Here is a 21,791-nt window from a genome sequence, read left to right as displayed (position 1 = left end):
CAGACGACAATTGATTTGTAATAGTGTTAAATTCATTCAGATGTTGTGCTACTGATGCGTTCTCTGCCATCTTCAGATTGAACAGTTTCTTCATCAGATGCACCTTGTTGTTTGCTGACGGCTTTTCATACATACCAGACAAAGCCTTCATCAGATCTGCTGTGGTCTTCTCCTTTACAACATTATGTGCAACAGACCTAGACAGAGTTAACCTGATAACTCCCAGTACCTGTCTGTCAAGAAGAGCCCATTCATCAGCCTTTATCGCCTCAGGTTTTGTCCCCAAAAGAGGCAGATGCAATTTCCTCCCATAGAGATAATCTTCAATCTGCATCCTCCAATACGCGAAGTCTATGCCATCAAACTTTTCTATTCCAGACGCCTTTCCTGCTTCCTCTGCCATTGCTCCCACTCAAACCTAACCCTAGGCTCTGATACCAGTTGTTGGGAATTTAAGCAAAATTCCAACCTGTGAGAAACAATAAAAATAGAGAAGAACACACGCCAAAGAAAAATAATCACACGCACAAGACAGTATTTACGTGGTTCGGCAATTTGCCTACATCCACGGAGTTGCAGGGATTTCAGTATTATCAGGAAAAAAATACAAAGTGCGGCTACAGTGTTTTTTCTCTCTCCCTAAAAACACAACAACAATAGTGATAACAAACCCTAATTATAAAAGCGGCTTTTATATCCTACTTACAGGGTTATAATGGGCTAGGCCAAAAAATAAACTAGGCTCCACAAAGCCCAACACACCCTGTTACCTTGCGATTCAAAAAACATGTTGAGCAGTCTTCTTTTCGTCTTTCCTTTTTCACTGAATTTTTTTCCTTTTGTTTTTTTTTTTGGCCAATTGATTTCAAGATCAGGTACTAAGTTTTTGCCCTTCTGATTGATTTGTCATAGTTCCAAAAATCCCCCTACAAAATTCTCTAAGCAGAAACCAATGGCTGTCTAAGTGGGTATGTATTTCTTCTTTGATTTGTTTGGTGTGTTTTGTTTGATTTGTTTCATGTGTTAACAATTAATGCTTTGGGATGTCATTTAAACTTCAAACTGATTTTTTTTTTTTGGTTTATGAATATTGATATAGGGGAAATTTTTTTTGACAATGAATAAGGGAGAGCAAGGCAAAGGTGACGTAGTAAGAGTTGAGGCATTGTAACTTGCAAAGTCAGTTTGTGGATCATGGACTCATGGAGTGGCTAATGTAACAGGTATAATCTGAAAAATGAAAACATGGAATAATTTACGATATTTAAAACAGTGAGAACTATAAGTGGAAGAAAATTACAGCATTATGAAATAAAATAATATCAAATGGAGACAAACTACTCATAAGAATTAGAGATATTTAGAAGACACAATTAATCCTGTGTGAGATCGTGGCATATCGTTTGTGAAATATGACATTCATAAGTGCCATAGCTACTTCTATGTTGCATTGTAAAGTTATGATCATTAGTTTTGAGTTTGAACAATTTGTTTTTACTGTGTTTTAACTCAGTTTTATTTTCAGATAATATTCGTCTCTTATATTATTTTTTTATTGTTTAGGACTGTAATTGGTTCTAAAGTGATGGTTTCACTCTCTAATATTCGATGATTTTCTTTTTAATTTAATTTTTTATTGTGGTCTCAGACTGTTTTTCTCATTGTTCAATCAAAATGCAAAATTACAGTTTCAGGGTCATCAAAGTTGTTGGTCAACATACTGGAAACGGCAAGTGCTTTTCCTTGAATCATCTTTTTGGGTTGCTTTGAATTAACTTATTTTTTAGGTCTTCTTTTGGTGTTGCATGACACATGTTTGATGAAATTCTTTTTAAATTTGATATGAGATCTTTTCATTCAACCTTTTTTTCTTTTTTTTTTCTCCATCCTCATGTTGTGATATCTGTGTAGCTATACCATGGTTGTAAAAAAGTTAACTTTTTAATGGAATTTATTAATTTGGTTATAATAGAAAATTTTCTTTTGGTTTTACATGAATTATATTCGATGAAGTTCCTTTGGAATTTGATATATAATCTTCTCATTATATTCACCCCCCCCCCAAAGAAATCATGTTGTTAAAAATATGACTATTTATACTATACTGGTTAAAAAAATTTTTTACGGAACTGAACAATTTGGTTATAAATAATATGGAGATTAACCCAAATATTCAAAAGAAACTAATTCTAGACAAAACATAAGAAAAAGAAGAAGATTAAACCAATTCTAGACAAAGCATATTTTTTTTAGGATTATTTGTTTTGGTAGAAGAGATTGAACAGTGTTGCATTGCAGTAAACTCTTCATCTTCTCCTACACGAAATGGGTTCCTTACAAATACGATTTCTTTGTTTTAGTCAACTAAAATATTTGAATGGCTGAATTTTTTATACTGAAGTAAGAGATTATATTAAGTTATTAGAGTTAGTGCATCAAGTTAAATATATACTGTAATTGTTTTAATAAAATAATTCGTAATGGGTAGGGTAGCAATTTAAAATGTGAATGTTTTATGTGAGATTTAATTTTGATGTATATTTGTGTTGTTAGTTCTATTGTGTGTTTAATTTTTGGTTTTTTGGTTATGTAATGGACTCTGTTTCAAGATTTGCTTTGTTATTGTCGCTCTTTTATGGTTTTGAACGGACCTTTAAATTTGTTGTTTTTGGTTCTTTAATCAGATTAGAAACACTTTGGCTTTGTGCCTCTAGATTTGAATGCATTGTTAGAGTTTTGATCTCGTGATGGTAAAGTTATATTAAAAACTTAACCAGTGTTCTTAAAAAGTTCTAGGATATGAAAAAAAAAAAAAAAAAAAAAAAACACTACTTTGAGCTTTAATATTTTTGGACTTCAATGGGGATTGCTGGATGGAATCTAACATAAGTTTTCATTTTTAATGTTTTGAGGCATGAGGAGTACTTTTAGAATTGTGATCATGCACTTGAATTTATTGTCTATATGAAGAGGCAATTTACCCAATTCAATTTCTTAATGCTTTAGAATTTATGGAGAAGAAAATCTTAATGCTTTAATACATGGATTCACAAAATCCTATTGATCACAGGTGTGTATAAGGTTTTCGTTGTAATTGATTTCTTGGCTTAGTTGTTTTGCAGCAGTTTTGTTGCTTTTGGGATTTATGCAAAACCAATCTTTTCTATCCTGATTTTCACGGCTTCCTTAAAATATGTATTGTCATTATATATCATTCTATTTATTTGTTTCTGCTAATCTAGGTAGTGGCAACAGAATGGCAGGAGGTGAATGTGGTGACAGATTACATTCTAAAGGTAATAACAGAAAATTGTTGAATTGATTATGAAATTGTTTAGAAATTATCATTATAGTTCACTTTTATTCATTTTCCACATTGTTTTCAGGTTTTGGGATTGGATGTCTGTGCAGATACCTTAGTTGGGAATCAAATGTTAAGGGGAATATCTGGAGGGCAAAGGAAACGAGTTACAACTAGTGAAGTCAAATTTGTAGTTCATATATACAGAATCATACTCTCTCTATGTCTGTATCAATAATATCTAATACTAAAATTATAGGTAGATGTTGGTTGGACCATCTAAAGTGTTATTCATGGATGAAATATCTATTGGTTTGGATAGCTCAACAACTTTTCAGATTGTGAATTCAATGGAACTGCTGTCATCTCCCTCCTCCAACCAGCACCAGAGACTTATAATCTTTTTGATGACATTATTCTCATCTCTGATGGCCAAATTGTATACCAGGGTTCCCGTGAACAAGTGCTTGAATTTTTTGAATCAATAGGCTTTAAATCTCCTGAGAGGAAAGGGGTGGCAGACTTCCTGCAAGAAGTGAGTTTGAATAAAGGTTTTTTTTTTTGGTCTCATATATGCTAATAGTATTATTATCTTCTAAAGAGGTAAGCATTACAAGTAGAATCTCATATTTGGATTCATGTATAACCAATTTATAGGTGACTTCAAGGAAAGATCAGGAGCAGTACTGGGCACAAAAAGACGAGCCCTACAATTTTGTAACTGTCAAGGAATTTTCTGAGGCATTCCAATCTTTCCATGTGGGACGGAAACTCGGAGATGAACTTGCAACTTAGTTTGACATGGCTAAAAGCCATCCAGCTGCTTTGACAACAAGAAAGTATGGTGCCAAAAAGGCAGAGCTGCTGAAAGCTTGCTTGTCAAGAGAATTCGTGCTCATGAATAGGAATTCGTTTGTCTACATCTTCAAGTTCATTCAAGTAAGATGAGCTTTATAGTATTTTTTAAAACTTTCTTTTCTATATCAAATTTCATTATACCCAAATATGAGTAATATAAACTTTTCTTTTGTTTTCTTCTTTTAGCTTACAATAATGGCAATGATTGTTATGACAACTTTCCTATGGACTGATATGCACTGAAATTCAGTAACTGATATCCATGACCGTTGCAAAGCTTCCTGTTTTCTTCAAGCAAAGGAAGCTCCTATTCTATCCTCCATAGGCATATTCTCTCCCTGCATGGATCATCAAGATTCCAATCACGTTTGTAGAAGTTGCTGTATGGGTATTCATCACTTGAGCTCTGTTTGGATCACGTTTTGGCGTTCGCGTTTCTGCGTTTTGCCTTTTTTTATTTTATTTTTTGACCCGTGCCTCTTGTACTGTTCATGTGCATTAAGGCAAAGCTACAGTGCTGAATAGTGTTTTCAACAGTAAACAGTAACTTAGAAATTGTTTTTAGTAATAAATTTTCAGTTTTCAGCAAAATAAGCGGTATCCAAAGTCCAAACACACGTTATGTCATTGGCTTTGATCCAAGTGCTGGAAGGTAAAAGATAGAATAAATAAATAAAATCATGCTACTTTTTGTCAACATACAAAGATATGTTTCGCTTTTTCTTTTTTCTTTTTTTCTTTTTCTATTTCAAATTATATGTTTTCTTATGTTCATATTGCAGGTTTTTTAGGCAGTATCTTCTGCTTTTACTTCTTAACCAGATGGCTTCTGCATTATTTCGCTTTATTGCGGCAATTGGTAGGGGGGACCTGATTCTTGCCAACACATTTGGATCATTTGCACTGGTCATGCTGTTTGCTTTGGGTGGCTTTGTCCTGTTAAGAGGTATAATTTAATAAGTGGCTTTTCTTTTATAATTGGGAAAAATCTTTTCTATTACTTCTTATTTGATTGTGTCCTCCCACAGAGAACATAAGGAAATGGTGGATATGGGGTTACTGGATGTAAACTACACGTCTACCCTACTGTATTTGTTGCAGAATGCGATTTTGGGTGTTGGTCCATTTCTTGAAGACACTGCATGGGGTTGTCTTGATCTAACTCATTGTAAAGGTCAAAACCTTAAGTTCATGAATTGCACTTCATAAATCACAAAAAACAAAATATATTTTTAACATTGTTGTAGAACTCACTCATACGTGGCTGATTATAATTTAAAATGCAGTTTCCTTCATATTGATGATCCATTATCAACACATGACCACATATACATGGCAGTGGAACTTGACTAATTGATAATGATTGTGTCTTTCTAATTGTTTTTACGATAAACTTTTGATACCATTTTTGGATATTTGGTTGTGTTATGATTGGACTAATTGTTCTAATAGGTGGTGCATGTTAACAATTAATTGATTAGCTTTCTACAACATGTGAGATTTGGTCATGGTATTATTAGAAGGGAATCTAAATTTAAAAGGTAGATCATATAAAGTGCGATTGACGGATTTGCTTGAAAACATTAATTCTTTGTAGTTGTAGTTCTTTTATTGACAAGCTTTGGTTTCAAATTAAAATTTCAGTTTTGATTAAGGCAAAGAGGAAGATGTTTTTAATAGCAAGCCATTTAGCATTTACCATGAATTCTAGATAAGCGTTGTTTAAAACATATACCTTTCTAAATTAGAAATACCTAGAATTTATAGTCAACAAAAAAGAAACTGCAACACTTCTCTACTTTTATTTTCATTAGGGGTGAATGAGGTGAATTACATTTGGTCACATATATCTAGAAGTACACTAAAATTATTAAAATGTTATAAATTCTTATATCATTCATTTATTCTTGCATTACATTTGTTTTTTTTTTCCTTCTTTATTTATTGGTAAATTTAGGGGTCCAAAATTGAGGTAGATTTCATGTATAGGTTTTTAGATTTGATATAAGGCTCACTTTGTGGGTATGTTTACTACATGTACATTTGGCAACACTTATTTTTGTCAACTTATTTTACTATTCAACTTATTTTTGTTACTATTCATAGTCTCACTGCACTTTTTTGTATTATTTATGAGCCTTACTGTATTATTTCAGCCTTATTTTTAACTTTTAGCAAAAAAATTTCAATTTTACCAAAATAAGCAGGTCTCAAATAGACCCTACATACTAAGGTTTTTGAGTTTTCAATTAATTTCATGACTATAAATTCCATTAAGCAAAAACATATGAAGCAAAGAAACAAACACTATCATATAATTATGAGAAGATAAATTTAGCATTTGTGCACATAAACAAAAACATAATAGCTCTTAATAAATTAAGATTCAATCTTTGTAATATTAATATAATTATGAGAAGATAATTTATTATTTGTGCATATAAACAAAAACCTCATGGCTCTCAATAAATTAAGATGCAATCTTTGTAACATCAATTGCGGAAAGGGTCTTCACTGCCCAATTAAGATCTCAAAAGTGGGTTTGGATTTTGGGTTTTGGTAGTGTTAACTTCTTTGCTTAATATGTTTTTGCTTAATGGAATTCAATGGTTTGACAAGTGAAAGTTTCTTCATATGCCACATGTCCTAATTGTTCTAGTTCTTCAAAGAGTTGACTTCCTTAAAAGTGAGTTTGTACTTTTGGTTTTGGTTTTGTGGTTTTTGTCATTTTTTTTTTAATTCAACATTTCTTATTTAGTGTTTTTATTATTGCATGGGTTTGAACATGAGAAATGAGATTATTGTAATTGCATATAATTTATATATATATATATATATATTTTGCAAAACTTTCCCATGCATCGCACAAGTTATCGACTAGTATATATTAATAGGAAAAGCTTAGAAAAAATCCAATTACATTCTACAATTGAAGTCCAATTTTGTGTCATGTGTCATAAATTATTTATTTTTAGAGAGTTTTATTTCTTAATTTTGGAGTCAAATGTAGGACAATATTTAAATATCATCCAAATGTGTTATTGCATACAAAAATCAAAGAGTCTAGAATTAATGAACATAACAAAATTTTAAAAAAATATAAAATTTACATTTTCTACCTAATAATATTCTTACAAGACTTTTAAAAGAGTATAAAAAAAAGAAAAAAAGAAAAACTATCAATAATATTTATATTACATATGTACGAATTATACTTTGCATCTTAATGTATATATTTTAAGTATATCCATGTATATGCATGAGGTTATAAGCTAGTACAAGTTTATTGTCATGTTTATTTAAGTTGTATTATTTTTTATTAACCTTTATAATATCATGAAAATTTATTTGAAAGTATGTTTCAATTTTTTTTAGATATTTTTAGTCAATCTTGCTAATATTTACAAATTTAATACAATTATTTTTATTTTTATTAATCACTAAGTTAATTATAATATCATTATGGTTCGACTTCAATCGAACATCAGTCCAATCTTAAAAAGCTTGAACCTCTCCCTTTACCAGTTCTTTAAACAGTCTGGGTCTAAAAACCATAATTAAGAGTATTTACACAAGTGGATGAAAAATAGCATAAGCCCCAAATTTTTACAACAAATCCAAAAAATCACTACACCAGCTTATGCATCCATTGTGTAATATGCAATAGTTAGGCAAATATACACAAGCATTGTTGTGGTGCATTTCATTTTTTTTATTCTTTCTATGAGTTTCAACAAGATGAAGAAAGAGTGGATAGTGGTTGTAGTGTGTGAACAGAGAAAAAAAATTAGAAAAAAAAGTTTGATGTTTTAATAAAATAAAGTTAAAAAATAGAAAATTTGATATGTGTTTTTGAAAAGTAGTTTGGTAAAATAGAAAAGGTAGGGTTTTATGTTAAAATAAATAAATTTTTTTCTCGAGCTAATTTGAATGCTATAATTGACTATGAATAGTAAAGTAATCAAGTAAGCAAATTTTTATTTTGATTTAGTGACATAGAAAGTAGATGGATGGTTGTTAGAATATGTAAAGATTTTTTTTTTTTTTTTTTTTTTGGATGGTTGTTAGAATATGTAAAGATTTTTTTTTTTTTTTTTTTCTAAAGAAGCTAGATGAAATTTTTTAATATTTTTATATATTATTCAGTATTGTAAACAAATAAAATAAAATAAATAAAATGATGTGACCTATAAGCTGCAACAAGGATATTGCAACAATAAATACTATACTTCTAATATTATATATTATATGGTGTAGATATTACGTAATAATAGCTTACCTTGTATTATGAATTTCCCAATGAGCAATTAGGAAATAGTATATGGACTTGGTTGTCAAAAGAAAAAAAAAAATGATGATTTCTTGTCCTAAATTTTGGTTTACTTGCTAATTGGCATTGCTACTGTTAAGTGTTGACAAGCGAAGTCAAAAAGTCTTTGTCTTTGTCACATATATGAATTTGATTTTCCTGTCCTAAATTTTGGTTTACTTGTGATGTCGCGGAAGTCCAAAGAAAGCACACAATATTTTCTTTGATGAATAGAAATTAAACTGTTAGCTTCTGGGTAATAAACCTGGAGTCCATGAATCCACAAGGAAATAAATTGAAATCATCGGTGAAAGAATTTTGACAAAACGTCTGAATTTTTATTAATACTAATCTCTGAATAATGTTTACAGACTTAGAGACTTATTTAAGAGCTCTATAAAATTTGACAGATGAAAATATATATTCTAAAATAAGTCCTAACTAATACCTAATCATAATATGAACCAAATTTGACCTAAAAAGCATTAAAAACACCTTAAAAACAAGGAAATAAATAATCTAAACCTAAAATAACAAATTTTACATAAAAATACCAAAATTAAATAATTACAAAAATTAATTTAAAGATTCTATCCTACATCCCCTTGATAATTGGCATTGCAACTGTAGAGTGTTGACGAGTGAAGTCAAGAAGTATTTTGTCTCTCTCGCACATATGAATTTGTTTTCATAAACAAAATTGATTAAGCAGAATTTTGCAGGGAAAGTGGAAGGAAGGTTCGACACTACTTTGAGGTTGAAAACAGAAGGACCTCTCCTGTAATGAGGGAATTAACTACTGTTGAGTGTTGACGAGCGAAGTCAAAAAGTCTTTGTCTTTATCGCATATATGAATTTGATTTTCTTGTCCAGAATTTTGGCTTACTTGATAATTGGCATTGCTATTGTTGAGTGTTGGCGAGCGAAGTCAAGAAGTCTTGGTCTTTGTCGCATATATGAATTTGTTTTCATAAACAAAATTGATTAAGTAGAATTTGGCCGGAAAGTGGAAGGAAGGTTCGACACTACTTCGAGGTTGAAAACAGAAGGACCTCTCCTCTAATGAGAGAATTAACTACAGTTGAGTGTTGACGAGCGAAGTCAAAAAGTCTTTGTCTCTGTCGCATATATGAATTTGATTTTCCTGTCCTTAATTCTGGTTTACTTGATAATTGGCATTGCTACTGTTGAGTGTTGACGAGCGAAGTCAAGAAGTCTTTGTCTCTGTCGCATATATGAATTTGTTTTCATAAACAAAATTGATTAAAGAGAATTTGGCTGGGAAAGTGGAAGGAAGGTTCGACACTACTTCAAGGATGAAACCAGAAGGGCCTCTCCTCTTATGAGAGAATTAACTTTAAAATATTTGTGGACTTTGCTATTTAAAATGGCTCGGAAAGTCAAAAAGCCCCACACGTTATTAAGTTAGTTAAAACATGATTGATGTTTCCGACAAACGTGACCAAAGGATAAAGCAAACTTATCTGAGTAAAAGAAAAGCTAGAAACAAAGTTACAAGAAATCAAGCAGAGGAAAGCTTAGGGAAAGTGGAATCATAATTCATAGAGAAAAGCCAAATTCAGATTAAATAGCATATATAGGTTTGGTTGGAGCAAGAAGAGAAGCGTCATGGCGGAGATGGTACTATTTCCTCTTATCAATAGGCTGATTTTCTTATTGACCCAGGAAGCAAAACTGCTAGGAGGCATCCATGAAGAAGTAGCTGACATCAAAGATGAACTGATTTTCTTAATCAACATGTCTCACAGCCATGGTAGTCCAGTTCGTGAAGAAACAAGTCCATATTTTAGTCCGTCGCTGGTAGAGTCAATTTTCCCATCACCTATGTTGTCACACTCGGACTCAGAGTCTCCGTTATTCTTCCCTGACAACAAGTCTCCAAAATTCTCTCATTCCAATTCCATAGGGTTACTCTTCCCATCAGCCAGGTCTGAAACAATAGACAGTTCCCAAAATGATGAAGAAATAATTCAAAATCCCTCGGTATCCTCATTTTCGCATTTATTTCCACCATCCGGTACCACATCGGACTCGGAAACTGCCAGTTCAATATGTGATTATGGACCAACAACTCTTTCCATTTCATTACTCTTTCCTGCCAACAAGTCTGAGACTGAGAATGAGAATGAGACTGAGGCCGAGCCTGAGAATAGTAGTTTATCATTCATTGGAAGCACTCCAAATTTGTCTCATTACATGATGCAATTCTATCTGTCTCATTCCATAATGCAATTCTTCCCACCAGCCAGGTCTCCAAGTCAAGCAGACAGTTCCGAAAATTATGAAATAATTCCAACTGATTCCCATGGTTACGTATGTAACGGAACACCTCCAGCTTCAGCTCTAATTCCAAAATTCTCTCATTCCAATTCCGTAGAGTTATTCTTCCCACCAGCCAAAACATGGATGAAACAAGTAAGAGAAGTAGCTTTCCGCATAGATGTTGCCATTGACCAATACTTGCTTCACATGGCACAACACAATCCTCACCGATGTGGCTTCACTGGTTTTGTCCATAATCTCAAAACATTGAAACCCCGCCATAAGATAGCATATGAGATTCAAAAGATCAAAGCATCAATTCTAAAAATCAAGGAAAGGACTGAAAGATATCACTTCAAATCCATTGTTCATGGATTGAGTAGCCGTGCTCCAAATGTTAGGTGGCATGATCCTCGAAACGCTTCCCTTTATCTTGATGATACTGACATTGTGGGAATTGAATTTCATAGAGATAAATTGATTAGCTGGTTGGTAAAAGGACTGCCGCATCACATAATTATGCTTTCGATATTGGGAATGGGGGGACTGGGCAAGACCACTCTTGCCAAGAAAGTCTACGACCACCAAACTGTGAGAGGACACTTTGACTGCCAGGCTTGGATCTCAGTTTCTCAATCATACAGCATTGAAGATCTACTGAGGTCAAAATGAAGAGTCCTCTTCCGGGAATGGACTCAATGGATGAGGAGTCCTTGATATTAAGCTTAAGGAATTACTTGCAGCAAAAGAGGTATGTGGTTGTATTTGATAACATACAAAAAATAGATTTTTGGGAGGATATAAAACATGTTCTACCCGATAATAACAAAGCTTCTAGAATAATTATCACAACACGTAAGTGTGAAGTTGTTAATTTTTGCAAAAAATCTTGTCCTGTCTATGCTCATCAGTTACAACCACTGCCTCCTAAGAAGGCATGGGAGCTCTTTTACAAAAGAGCATTCCGAAATGACTTTGGAGGACATTGCCCCTTAGAGTTAGAGGAGTTGTCTCAAGAAATTGTTGAGAAATGCCAAGGATTACAACTAGCAATTACTTCTATAGGTGGTCTATTATCAACCAAACACAAAACCTTGTCTGAATGGAGAAACTTGCATGACAACCTTGCCTATGAGTCAGGAATAAATCCCCATCTTGCTGGTGTCCACAAAGTTCTATCCTTAAGTTATGAAGACTTACCATACCATCTTAAATCTTGTCTCTTATACTTTGGCATGTATCCAGAGAATTTTCGTATTTCATGTAGAACATTGATTCGACAATGGATAGTTGAAGGTTTTGTCAATGAAATAAAGGATAAAACATTGGAAGAGATCGGCCAAGAATACTTGACTGAGCTTATTGACAAAAGCTTGGTTCAAGTATTAGAGGTTGATGTTGGTGGAGAAGTTATAGTGTGTGGAATCCATGACCTATTGCATGAGATCATCTTACAAAAGATGGAAGATTTAGGTTTTTGTCATGTTTTGTCAAAAGGGGAGTCAAGTTTTGAAGAACCAACTCGACGTATGTTAGTCCATAGAGTTTCATATGGCGTATTTCAGAGCTTTAAGAAATCTCCCATCCATTCTCTTTTATTCTTCAATATTGATGAATTGCCCAAATCCTTTATGAGTTCATTTTTTAAAAATTTCAAGCTTATGAAAGTATTGGATTTTGAGAGTACTCCATTGGATCATCTTCCTGAAGATGTGGGGAATTTATTTCATTTAAAGTATTTAAACTTGAATGGTACAAAAGTAAAGACTCTTCCAAAATCCTTTGTAAAGCTGCAGAATCTAGAGACTTTGTCTCTGGAACAAACCCTAATACAAGAGTTACCTTTTGCAATCAACAAGCTTCATAAGCTACGTTGTCTTTTAGCCTACTATTTTGATGACAACATGGATATCAGTCTTAATATTTTAAGAGGAGTTAAAATACATGGGAGCATTGGATGCTTAAGGGCACTGGGAAACCTACGGTACGTGGACGCAAATCTTGGAGGGGTCAAATTGGTTGAAGATTTGGGAAAGTTGAGCCAATTGAAGGATCTAGGCTTGGTAAACCTAACTAGGGAGACTGGAAGGGCCTTATGTACCTCTATTGAGAACATGAATAGCTTAACAGATCTATATGTAAGCTTGATCAACGAAGATAAGGTGGTTGATTTACAGCCGATTTCATCTCCACCTAAATGTCTTCGAAAGCTCTCCATGAAGGGGCGTTTAGCCAAGTTGCCGGAGTGGATTTCAGAACTTCAACACCTACTCTCAATAAACTTCTATTGGACAAGGTTAAGTGATGATCCACTCAAAGCCTTTCAAAATCTTCCTAATCTAGCGGAGCTCATACTGGAAATGGAAGCATACAATGGAGAGCAATTGCAAATTAGGAAAGGAGGATTTCCAAAACTCAAAGTGCTAGGGCTCGCAGATTTGACTGAATTGATTTCATTGAATATATCCAAAGAAGCGTTACCCATTCTTGAAAAATTGAGCATTGAACGTTGTCCACAACTAATGGAGGTACCCTCTGGTGTCCAACACCTAAGAAACCTTAGCGAACTGATATTTACAGATATGCCCAGCGAATTTGAACAAAGTTTGGATCCAAAGCAAGGGTCACATTATTGGATCATTGAGCATGTACCATTCATCTTCCTCCGTCACAAGGTTCGCAAAGGTATTTTTGGCTATGAGACCCACAATCTCAGTTCTAAGTATTTGGAGAGATCAAAAGGGACAACAATTAACCAAGTTGATGATACCAACAGCAATAATGGGGATGATATCAATGCTTCAGATGATAAAGGTTAGTGAAATGTAGCTAAAATTAGCTTTTGAATTTTAGTGCGATTTATGCTTTATTTGTTTTTTGAAGGAAAAAAAAAATTGGGAACAATGCTTTAAGGATACTTCCTTTTTTGTTGCATTAACTTATTCAAATACTAATTAAACTTTATTCATTTGTGTAGGTAAACAAATAATTTCTACATAGTGATGCCAATTGGTAAATCTGTTGGAAGCACCATTTTTTCTTGTGATCCTCTTTGTTGAATCTTTCTATATCAATTCCTATTGGATCATTCTTAGTTTCGGAATAATTGTTGGACTTCATCTAGCGACTGAAGTGAACGGAGAGTGGAAACATAAATTCTTCTGTTGGATGGATTTGTGGCTTTTCTTCTCAAATGCTAGTATTTGTATGTTTTGTTCTACTTCTTATTATACCCAGAATAAGTGGCTGTGTTTGCCACAATTAAGGACTTCCTTGTTACCCTCCCCCCCCCCCCCCCTCCTTACTGTTGTAATAGCTTGTAACTGTTTCTTTATCCTATGAAAGGATATGAACATCTTTGAATTATGCCATTTCTGGTTTTGCTATCTCTCATTTATTAGTTACTACTGAGCCAACAAAATAATAATAATAATAATCAATAATTGGTTTTTTTGTCAAAAAAGAAAATAATATCATCAATTCGTTTGGATTTCGGTACTATGATTTAATTTCTTCTATGATATTTGTAATATGTTTGGATTTTGATACCCACCATTAGTTATTGCTTTATTATTATTATTTTTTCTTTTTTTGATGTGTTATTACTTGGTAATTTTTTTTTTTTTTGGCTTGTGTTTTCTACTTTTCTTGACGAATAATGTCATGGGAGTTGAGTTGTAGATTTGTATCGTAAAAAGCATGTTGTCATTTTTATTTTGCATTTGTTGAAATATGTAATTCACCACCAACCGCTTTATGGTATGTTAATTTGGATTTTGCTGGTTCTTCATATTACGCTTGTGTTGCACTATGTGAAGATTTGAAGAATCCACTTTGAGATTCACTTTTGAGATTTTTAGCGATATATATATATATATATATTATTATTTTTATTATTTTTTTCGGGGTGTAAACTTCTTCATTACTAACCAAAGTTTGACAAAGTTGTGGTAGGTAAACAATCAATTGTTGTTGTTGGGACAGGTTGGGCTAAATTTTTTATTTTTTAATCTATGGATTTACTTCTATGTGTTTGCAGTTATCTCTCCTAGTGTGATGCCCATTGTTGCAGCCCAAATATGTGGTTGTTTTGCCACAATCATGGGTTCATTGGTGTTGCTATTTTCCTAAGTAGGATTGCAGTTGTAGTCACCTGTAATTGTTTTGTTTATTTTGTACAACGATTTGAAAATCTTTGAATTGTTGTTTATGTGGTTCTGATCTCTTTCTTCAATCAACTTTTGCTTTTTAAATTCCCACATGTTAGGCCTCACCTATTAAAAGGTAGTTTCGGCCTACATGTGAGGGAGAATGTTAGAAATATGTGTTTAATGATTAAATTTACTATATCCCAATAGCTTAAACTTTTGAGGCAATTGAAAATTTAACATAGTATTAGAACATGAGATCTTGAGTTTGATCCTTATCTCCTTCACTCTACTTCTCATTTATATTCACAAAACAAGAGAAATCATGAGTTGGTTGGTGTTACTATTTTCCTAATTACGAGTGGAATCACCTCGTAAATTTATTTTGTTTTGTGAAAGGATTTGAACTTCTATGAATTTTTCTCTTTGTGGTTTTGATCTTTCTCACAAACCTATGCGATGCTTGGGAAGTATAATATAATTATTTTATAAGAATATAATGTAAGCATACCTTAAGAGAGGAGGGGTCAAACCCTAGATGTACATGTTAGGAACAGAAAAAATTATTAGCTGATCCAAGGGTAATTAGTTATGGTTTAAACTAATCTTATAGTGTATAATAGTATCAATTATATTCATTTCCCCCTTTTTGCAACTTGCAAGAAGGTATTATATGTTCTATGTAATGCTCGAAGACAAAGTCCAAGACCAATTGTTATCTCTTTGATTTGAAATTTTATTAGACAACTCCCACAGGGTATCAAAAGGGCATGTCAAATGTTGCAAGCTAAGATGAATAAGCATTGAGATATAGAGAGAGAAACTTTCAGGCAGAGAGGTAGGGGTCCAAAACAAAGGAGTGGAAGACTGCATCAATTATATCAATACGACAGTCCTTCAGTCTAGAACAGTAGCTTGTGCAACTTGTAGTTTAGGATTAGTTCATTTCTGTAGTTAGTAGTTATTTATACATGTACACGTGTAATGATTTGGTTGGTTATACAGCTTAGATCCGTATAATGTGGAGTTTGTTAGAAGTTTGTTTTTGCTTCAACTCTTGTATAAAATAGCACTTGTACAATCAATATTTTCTAATTAATGCAATCAGAGTTTTCTTTCACAAATTCTCACATCATATTAGAGCACTCTATTTTCTTCTATAATTTTCTTGTTTTTAGCTTCATTTTCTTTTCACTCCTAAGGTCCTTCAATGGCGAATCCAACACAATTTGTCACAACCTCATAGTTTGTCACAACCATTGATGAGTCTCACCCATTCTTTTTGCACTATGGAGAGAATCCAGGTGCGATTCTTGTTGCTTAGCCTTTAGTCAATGACAATTACCCTAGTTGGGCAAAGTCAATATAAAGAGCTTTGGGAGCAAAAAGCAAATTAGGATTCATTGATGGCAGTCTCTCTTTGACTCCATCCATGGCAAAGAATCCTTTGCTTGTTCAAGTCTGGACAAAGTGCAATAATATGGTTGTTTCTTGGATTCTCAATTTATTTCTCCTAAAATTCTTGCAAGTGTTGTTTACAAGAACACTACTTTGAAGGTCTGGACAAATTTGAAGAATCGATTTTCCCAAAAAAATGGACCAAGACTCTTCCATTCAGAAAAAACTTGCAACAATTGCACAAAGAGAGCTCTTTATCATGATCATTTCACTCGATTGAATGTTCTATGGGATGAGATTAAGAATTATAGAGCTTTGCCTTATTGCACCTGTGGTTCTTGCAAGTGCTCAATCAATGAGAAGCTGACTTAATATCAACTGCATGACTTTGTGATGCAATTTTTGATGGGATTGAATGAATCATATAGTTAGATTCGAGGACTGATACTTCTGGTTGATCCTTTGCTTTTAATCAACAAAGTGTATTCTTTGTTGATCTAAGATGAGAGTCAAAGGTCCATTGGCCACTCAACTGGGGCTTATGTTGAATCCACTGCTTTAGCAGCTCAATCAATTACAAGATTTGCCAATCTTGCTTATGGAAATGCCTATGGAAGTGGTCCAATAGGGAAAGGTAGCAAGAGTAAGGGCAAGGACAGACTTATATGCAGTTATTGTGGAATTACAAGGCATAACATGGAAAAATGCTACAAGCTCCATGGGTATCCTCCTGGAAACAAGGCCAAACAAAAGAATCCAAAGGCTAATCAAGTTGTTGGGCCTGAGTTTTGAGTTGTTCGTGGTATGAAGTTAAACCTTATGCTTATGCAGCAGCCTTATCCTTTACAAGGTTTTCCATTTACTCCAGATTAGTATCAAAGACTATTGGCTTTAATTGGGGGTCTAAGCATTGGTTCTTAGGCTCAAGGGAGCAATGCAGCACTAGAAAATACTCAACCAGCAATGGCTAATAGTGTTTCAGTCACTACTCCACTTGCAGGTAAATCTTGCAACTTGAAACATTCTGTTTTTGCTGCTAACGTATTAAATAGGAATGCTTATAGTTGCAACACTTGGGATTCAGATACAGGTGCCACTGACTATATAATTTGTTCTACTACTTTACTCACCACCGTAACTAGTCTAACCTATTCCATTGTTAAATTTCCTAATGGAGAAAGTGCTCAAGTTACTCATATTGGCACAGTCCAACTTTTTGCTACTTTGATTCTAAAAAATGTACTTTGTGTTCCTTCTTTCTCTTTTAATTTGTTGTCCATAAACAAACTTACTCAGAAATTGCCATATTGCCTTGTTTTTCTTTCTCAATTTTGTTTCATTCAAGACTTTTTGTCTTGGAAGACCATTAGAATAGGTGAAGTACATCATGGACTCTACTTGCTGTAAAGATAAGATTGTGTTAGTCCTTCTTCTTTGTTAGATCATCTCATCAAGCACAAGCTTAGTTCTTCTTCTCATTTTGTCAATGCTGTTAGTAGCATGCCTAGACTTTGGCACTTTAGGTTAGGTCATCCTTCCTTGAATAAGCTAGTATCTTTACAAGATAGTCTATTTGTTTCCTTTGACACTTGTACTGTTATTTGCAATATATGTCCAATGGCAAAATAGAAAAGGTTACCCTTTCCTTTTAATAACAATTTCTCTAATTCACCTTTTGATCTTGTTAATGTTGATATATGGGGGCCTTACTCAATGCCTACTCATGATGGTTTCAAATATTTTCTCTCTATCGTTGATGATGCAACTAGATGTAGTTGGATATACCTGTTGAGAGCTAAATCTGATGCTAGAGCTCATTTAATTTCTTTTCACAAAATGGTACAAACTCAATTTAAGGCAAATATCAAGTCTATAAGATTTGATAATGGCCAAGAATTTGCTATGTCTAAATTTTGTTCTAACCACGGTATTATTTATCAACAAGCTGTGTTTACACTCCACAACAGAATTTTGTTGTGGAGAGGAAACACCAACATCTCTTATCTGTTGCTAGGGCATTGAGAATTCAGTCCAATGTTCCTTTGTGCTATTTGGGGGACTGCATTCTCACTACCACTCACATCATCAATAGGTTGCCATCTCCCATTTTGCAGAACAAGTCTCCTTTTGAACTTCTTTTTCGTATTCAGTCTTCTTATACTCATTTAAGGGTGTTTGGGTGCTTGTGTTTGTGCATCCACTATTTATGTTCATATAGACAAATTTCAACCTAGAGCTTTTCTTTGTGTCTTACTAGGTTATCCACTTGCCACTAAAGGCTATAAACTTTTGAATCTTGTTTCTAAACAAGTGTTTCTATCTAGGGATGTTGTGTTTTATGAACATATCTTTCCTTTTCACTCACTTGATTCTGTTTACTCCACTCCTTCCCATGTTCCTACTACATTTCCTTCCATAGCTGAGTCTAGTTCCACACTCACTGGCCTGCCTATGGATTCTACACCTATGTACCATGATTCTTATTTCCATGATCAACATTTTGCACCTAATGTTAATTCTGATTCTGACATTGAAGATGATGTTACTGATCTTCCTAGTTAAGTCAGTCCAACATAGGATACCTTATTAGCTTCTACACCTTCTATTGAGTCTACTCCTCCCCTCAACTAATTCCAACATAGTTCAGAATGACATTCCACCTTCCCTAAGTCATCCTTCCTCATCTGAGTCACTTTCCACCGCTCTAGCTCTGCCTATACTTCCTTCACAGACCCTTAGAAGATCCACTAGAGTGTCTACTAAACCTTCTTATTTGCAGTCTTATCATTGCAATCAAGTGAGTTCTTCCTTCATCAATCCAGTCACTCCAAAGAAAGGCACATCTCACCCTATTCAGAATTTCCCTTCCTATTTGCATTTATCTACTTCCTATAAGCATTTTTGCAATTCAATCTCTTCAATTGTGGAACCTAGTATTTATGCCCAAGCTATTAAGGATCCCAAGTGGAGAGACGCCATGGTATCTGAGATTGCTGCCCTTGAGGCTAATCAGACTTGGTCCCTCACTTCTTTGCCTCCTCATAAGAAACCAATAGGGTGTAAGTGGGTTTACAAAGTTAAGTATAAAGTTGATGGTACTGTTGAAAGATACAAAGCAAGGTTAGTTGCAAAAGGTTTTACACAAAGGGATGGACTAGATTATATAGAAACTTTCTCTCCTGTAGCCAAAATGGTGTCCATTAAAGCCTTACTTGTAGTAGCTGCTGTGAAACGGTGGCACTTATCTCAACTTGATGTCAACAATGCAGTTTTGCATAGTGACCTTGATGAAGAGGTTTACATGGCCTTGCCCCCAGCCTTTCACAACAAGAGGGAGGTTGTCACGACCCAAACCTGTACTTCAGGATTTAGAGCATGACCGGCATGTTAATATCAAGTTTACCTTAATACTAACACGAACCAACCTAAACTGAAGGGGCTTATCAAGAATTTGTTCCATGAATTCCTGCTTATTTTCTTACATAAAACCATAATATACAAAAATGGTGGAAACCTTGAGATTTCATTTCCTTTAAACTTGGAAGATTACCACTTGGTTAAAACTTAGGGTATTTGTGTAAATATTACATAGCTAAACATCTAACAGAACTCTTATTACAAACCTAACCCCAAAGACATACACAGGAGTTCAAAACAAACTAAGATACTAAATTACATCTGTGCTCAAGGATCAAGTACATCTTGATTCCTCCTATACAACAAAAGAGCTAAACTACTATACAACAAAAACTCTACATTCTAACAAACGAGAATTCACGAACTCCTTGCCACCTCTAACACTCTCGCTGCTTCCAGGAAGAACCTGTGCACTGAAATATAAAAGGGTGAGCTGCGAAGCCCAGTAAGGTTTTTAAGCTCCATGGGCCTTTGATAAGAATGCTTGTAAATCAAATATTTTATGGATATTCAGATAGGAGAACGTTTTTCATGCATAGTATTTCATAATATTCCCATAGTTCACAATCCAACAACTCAGGACTCATGTGTAACATATCAACAAAAGCAGGGATATAAAAGAGTGTGAAGAGTCAGAATCAAATAAAACATGAGCAGCTTTAGAAAAATATTGAGAGTACCTGATACCACATCCGGTGCTGCTTGTGCATCTTGTTCTGTGAGGGCAAAAACTCTTCCCTGGACCATAGGCCTCTTTTGTCCACTTCCAGCAGTGGAGTTCCCTTTGTTAGAATTAATTGGACAATCCTTAATAAAATGACCAGGTTTCCCACAACGAAAACAGGTACGATTGGTAGCACGGCATTCCCCGGGATGAAGCCTCCCACATTGTGCACATTTTTCTACATCTCTTGGCAGGTACTTAGTGGTATTCTTATTGGAAGAGTTAAGGGAAGATTTTCCTTTCCAGGGTTGGTTAAACTTCATTGTCTTGCCTTTATCCTGTTCCATCACTGCTTTCATTTTAGCACGTTCTTGAATGTCTCCTTCTACAGCTTCAGCAAGTGTAACCAATTCCTTATAGTCCTCAACCCGGGAAGTAGTTAAACGTTCTCTGATTTTGAAATTCAGCCCTTTGCGAAACTTCTTAACCCTTAAAGCTTCAGTAGAGACAAGATGAGGAGCAAAACGAGACAACTCAGTAAACTTTGCTTCATATTGAGCAATCCCCATACTCCCTTGAACAAGTTCATCAAAATTTTCAGCTTGTTTATCTCTGAACCGTTCTGTAAAATATTGCTCATAAAATTTCTTCACAAATTCCACCCAACTAATCTGGGCATTATCCCCTCTTCCTTCTAATAGAAGTCTTTCTGCTGACTTCCACCATATTTCAGCAGGACCTTCAAACATGTATGTAGCATAATTCACCTTCTGAGAATCAGTGCATCCAAGGAATTTGAAAATCTTTTCCATCTTAAAAACCCAACTTTCTGCTTCTAATGGATTTGTAGTGCCACTAAAAGAAGGAGGCCTTTGCTTTAGAAAAGCCTCTTGGTAGAACCTTGACTAACTCCAGCTGGAGGATGGATATTAGCTGCCCTTTGGGCAATCTCCTGCAACACTTGGTTGCACACACTACTTATATCTGAAGCTTGCATCCTATCAAGAAACGACGTCATACATGCTAGGATACCATTTTTCTTCATTATTAACATATTCATAATCATGAACATTATAATATAAACTCAACATGTATGTGTGGTAGATTAGGCATGCAATTATACAAACATAAAGCACAACAAGATTCACAAAACAAAAATTCAAATGTCTCCGAAGAGATATGCATTTACTAATCTACCCAAGCTACCCCTTTCTAACTTCTGAAAACACTTACATCTATCTAAAAGTTTATAAAATCATAACCTATGCTCTGATACCACAACAAGCAAATGAAAGCTGAATGAAGATGTTTCTAGTTCAGCCAAAACAAGATAAGAAGAGTGTATTTTGGGGTGTTGACCGTAGGTTTGAGAAAATGACCAAAGAGAGCTTCCTAGCTCTTTCCTTATGAGAA

At 34.1% G+C, this 21,791-nt stretch overlaps 3 protein-coding genes and 1 long non-coding RNA gene across 8 annotated transcripts; 3 read left to right on the top strand and 1 right to left on the bottom strand.

Moving 5' to 3' along the window:
* Positions 1 to 765: 765 nt before the first annotated feature.
* On the top strand, positions 766 to 1,723 carry LOC136071294 (uncharacterized). The gene is made up of 3 exons (XR_010632570.1): positions 766 to 968; positions 1,100 to 1,223; positions 1,689 to 1,723. It is a non-coding gene; the product is annotated as an uncharacterized LOC136071294 (long non-coding RNA).
* Positions 1,724 to 3,218: 1,495 nt separating this feature from the next.
* LOC136071278 (ABC transporter G family member 40-like) lies at positions 3,219 to 5,718 on the top strand. 5 transcript variants are annotated; one of them, XR_010632561.1, is made up of 8 exons: positions 3,219 to 3,296; positions 3,387 to 3,477; positions 3,561 to 3,836; positions 3,959 to 4,240; positions 4,346 to 4,547; positions 4,746 to 4,811; positions 4,942 to 5,105; positions 5,188 to 5,707. XR_010632561.1 is itself a non-coding variant. In XM_065782352.1 (8 exons), exons 5-8 carry the CDS (start codon positions 4,502 to 4,504, stop codon positions 5,226 to 5,228), a joined length of 324 nt encoding a protein of 107 aa, XP_065638424.1. In that variant the 5' UTR covers positions 3,219 to 3,296; positions 3,387 to 3,477; positions 3,561 to 3,836; positions 3,959 to 4,240; positions 4,410 to 4,501; the 3' UTR covers positions 5,229 to 5,718. The 5 variants fall into 5 exon arrangements, 3 of the variants coding, with proteins under 3 accessions (XP_065638424.1, XP_065638422.1, XP_065638423.1); XM_065782352.1 differs by having other exon boundaries at positions 4,410 to 4,547; positions 4,739 to 4,811; positions 5,188 to 5,718; XM_065782350.1 differs by having other exon boundaries at positions 4,739 to 4,811; positions 5,188 to 5,718.
* Positions 5,719 to 10,344: 4,626 nt separating this feature from the next.
* LOC136071277 (disease resistance protein RPM1-like) lies at positions 10,345 to 14,033 on the top strand. Its single transcript, XM_065782349.1, has 2 exons — positions 10,345 to 13,565; positions 13,729 to 14,033. Exons 1-2 carry the CDS (start codon positions 11,420 to 11,422, stop codon positions 13,749 to 13,751), a joined length of 2,169 nt encoding a protein of 722 aa, XP_065638421.1. The 5' UTR covers positions 10,345 to 11,419; the 3' UTR covers positions 13,752 to 14,033.
* Positions 14,034 to 19,740: 5,707 nt separating this feature from the next.
* On the bottom strand, positions 19,741 to 21,190 carry LOC112016887 (uncharacterized). Its single transcript, XM_065782374.1, has 2 exons — positions 20,395 to 21,190; positions 19,741 to 19,763 (listed from the first exon to the last, which is right to left on the bottom strand). The coding sequence occupies exons 1-2, from the start codon at positions 21,188 to 21,190 to the stop codon at positions 19,741 to 19,743; spliced, it is 819 nt and encodes a 272-aa protein (XP_065638446.1).
* Between the last annotated feature and the right edge of the window lie 601 nt (positions 21,191 to 21,791).

The sequence above is a fragment of the Quercus suber genome, unplaced genomic scaffold (assembly GCF_002906115.3).
Source record: "Quercus suber isolate HL8 unplaced genomic scaffold, Cork oak 2.0 scaffold_299, whole genome shotgun sequence".
NCBI classification, from domain to species: domain Eukaryota; kingdom Viridiplantae; phylum Streptophyta; class Magnoliopsida; order Fagales; family Fagaceae; genus Quercus; species Quercus suber.
This window is presented reverse-complemented; position numbering and strand designations above follow the sequence as displayed.

Excerpts from the sequence above, each read along its gene's own strand:
- LOC136071278 (XM_065782352.1), top strand. The coding sequence starts at position 4,502 with ATGGATCATCAAGATTCCAATCACGTTTGTAGAAGTTGCTGTATGG. Across the intron at positions 4,548-4,738 it reads TTGTAGAAGTTGCTGTATGG|TTTTCAGCAAAATAAGCGGT; the intron begins GTATTCATCACT and ends ATAAATTTTCAG. Across the intron at positions 5,106-5,187 it reads TGGCTTTGTCCTGTTAAGAG|AGAACATAAGGAAATGGTGG; the intron begins GTATAATTTAAT and ends GTCCTCCCACAG.
- LOC136071277 (XM_065782349.1), top strand. The coding sequence starts at position 11,420 with ATGAAGAGTCCTCTTCCGGGAATGGACTCAATGGATGAGGAGTCCTTG. Across the intron at positions 13,566-13,728 it reads CAATGCTTCAGATGATAAAG|GTAAACAAATAATTTCTACA; the intron begins GTTAGTGAAATG and ends TCATTTGTGTAG.
- LOC112016887 (XM_065782374.1), bottom strand. The coding sequence starts at position 21,190 with ATGGAAAAGATTTTCAAATTCCTTGGATGCACTGATTCTCAGAAGGTG. Across the intron at positions 19,764-20,394 it reads AGCACCGGATGTGGTATCAG|GAATTCATGGAACAAATTCT; the intron begins GTACTCTCAATA and ends GAAAATAAGCAG.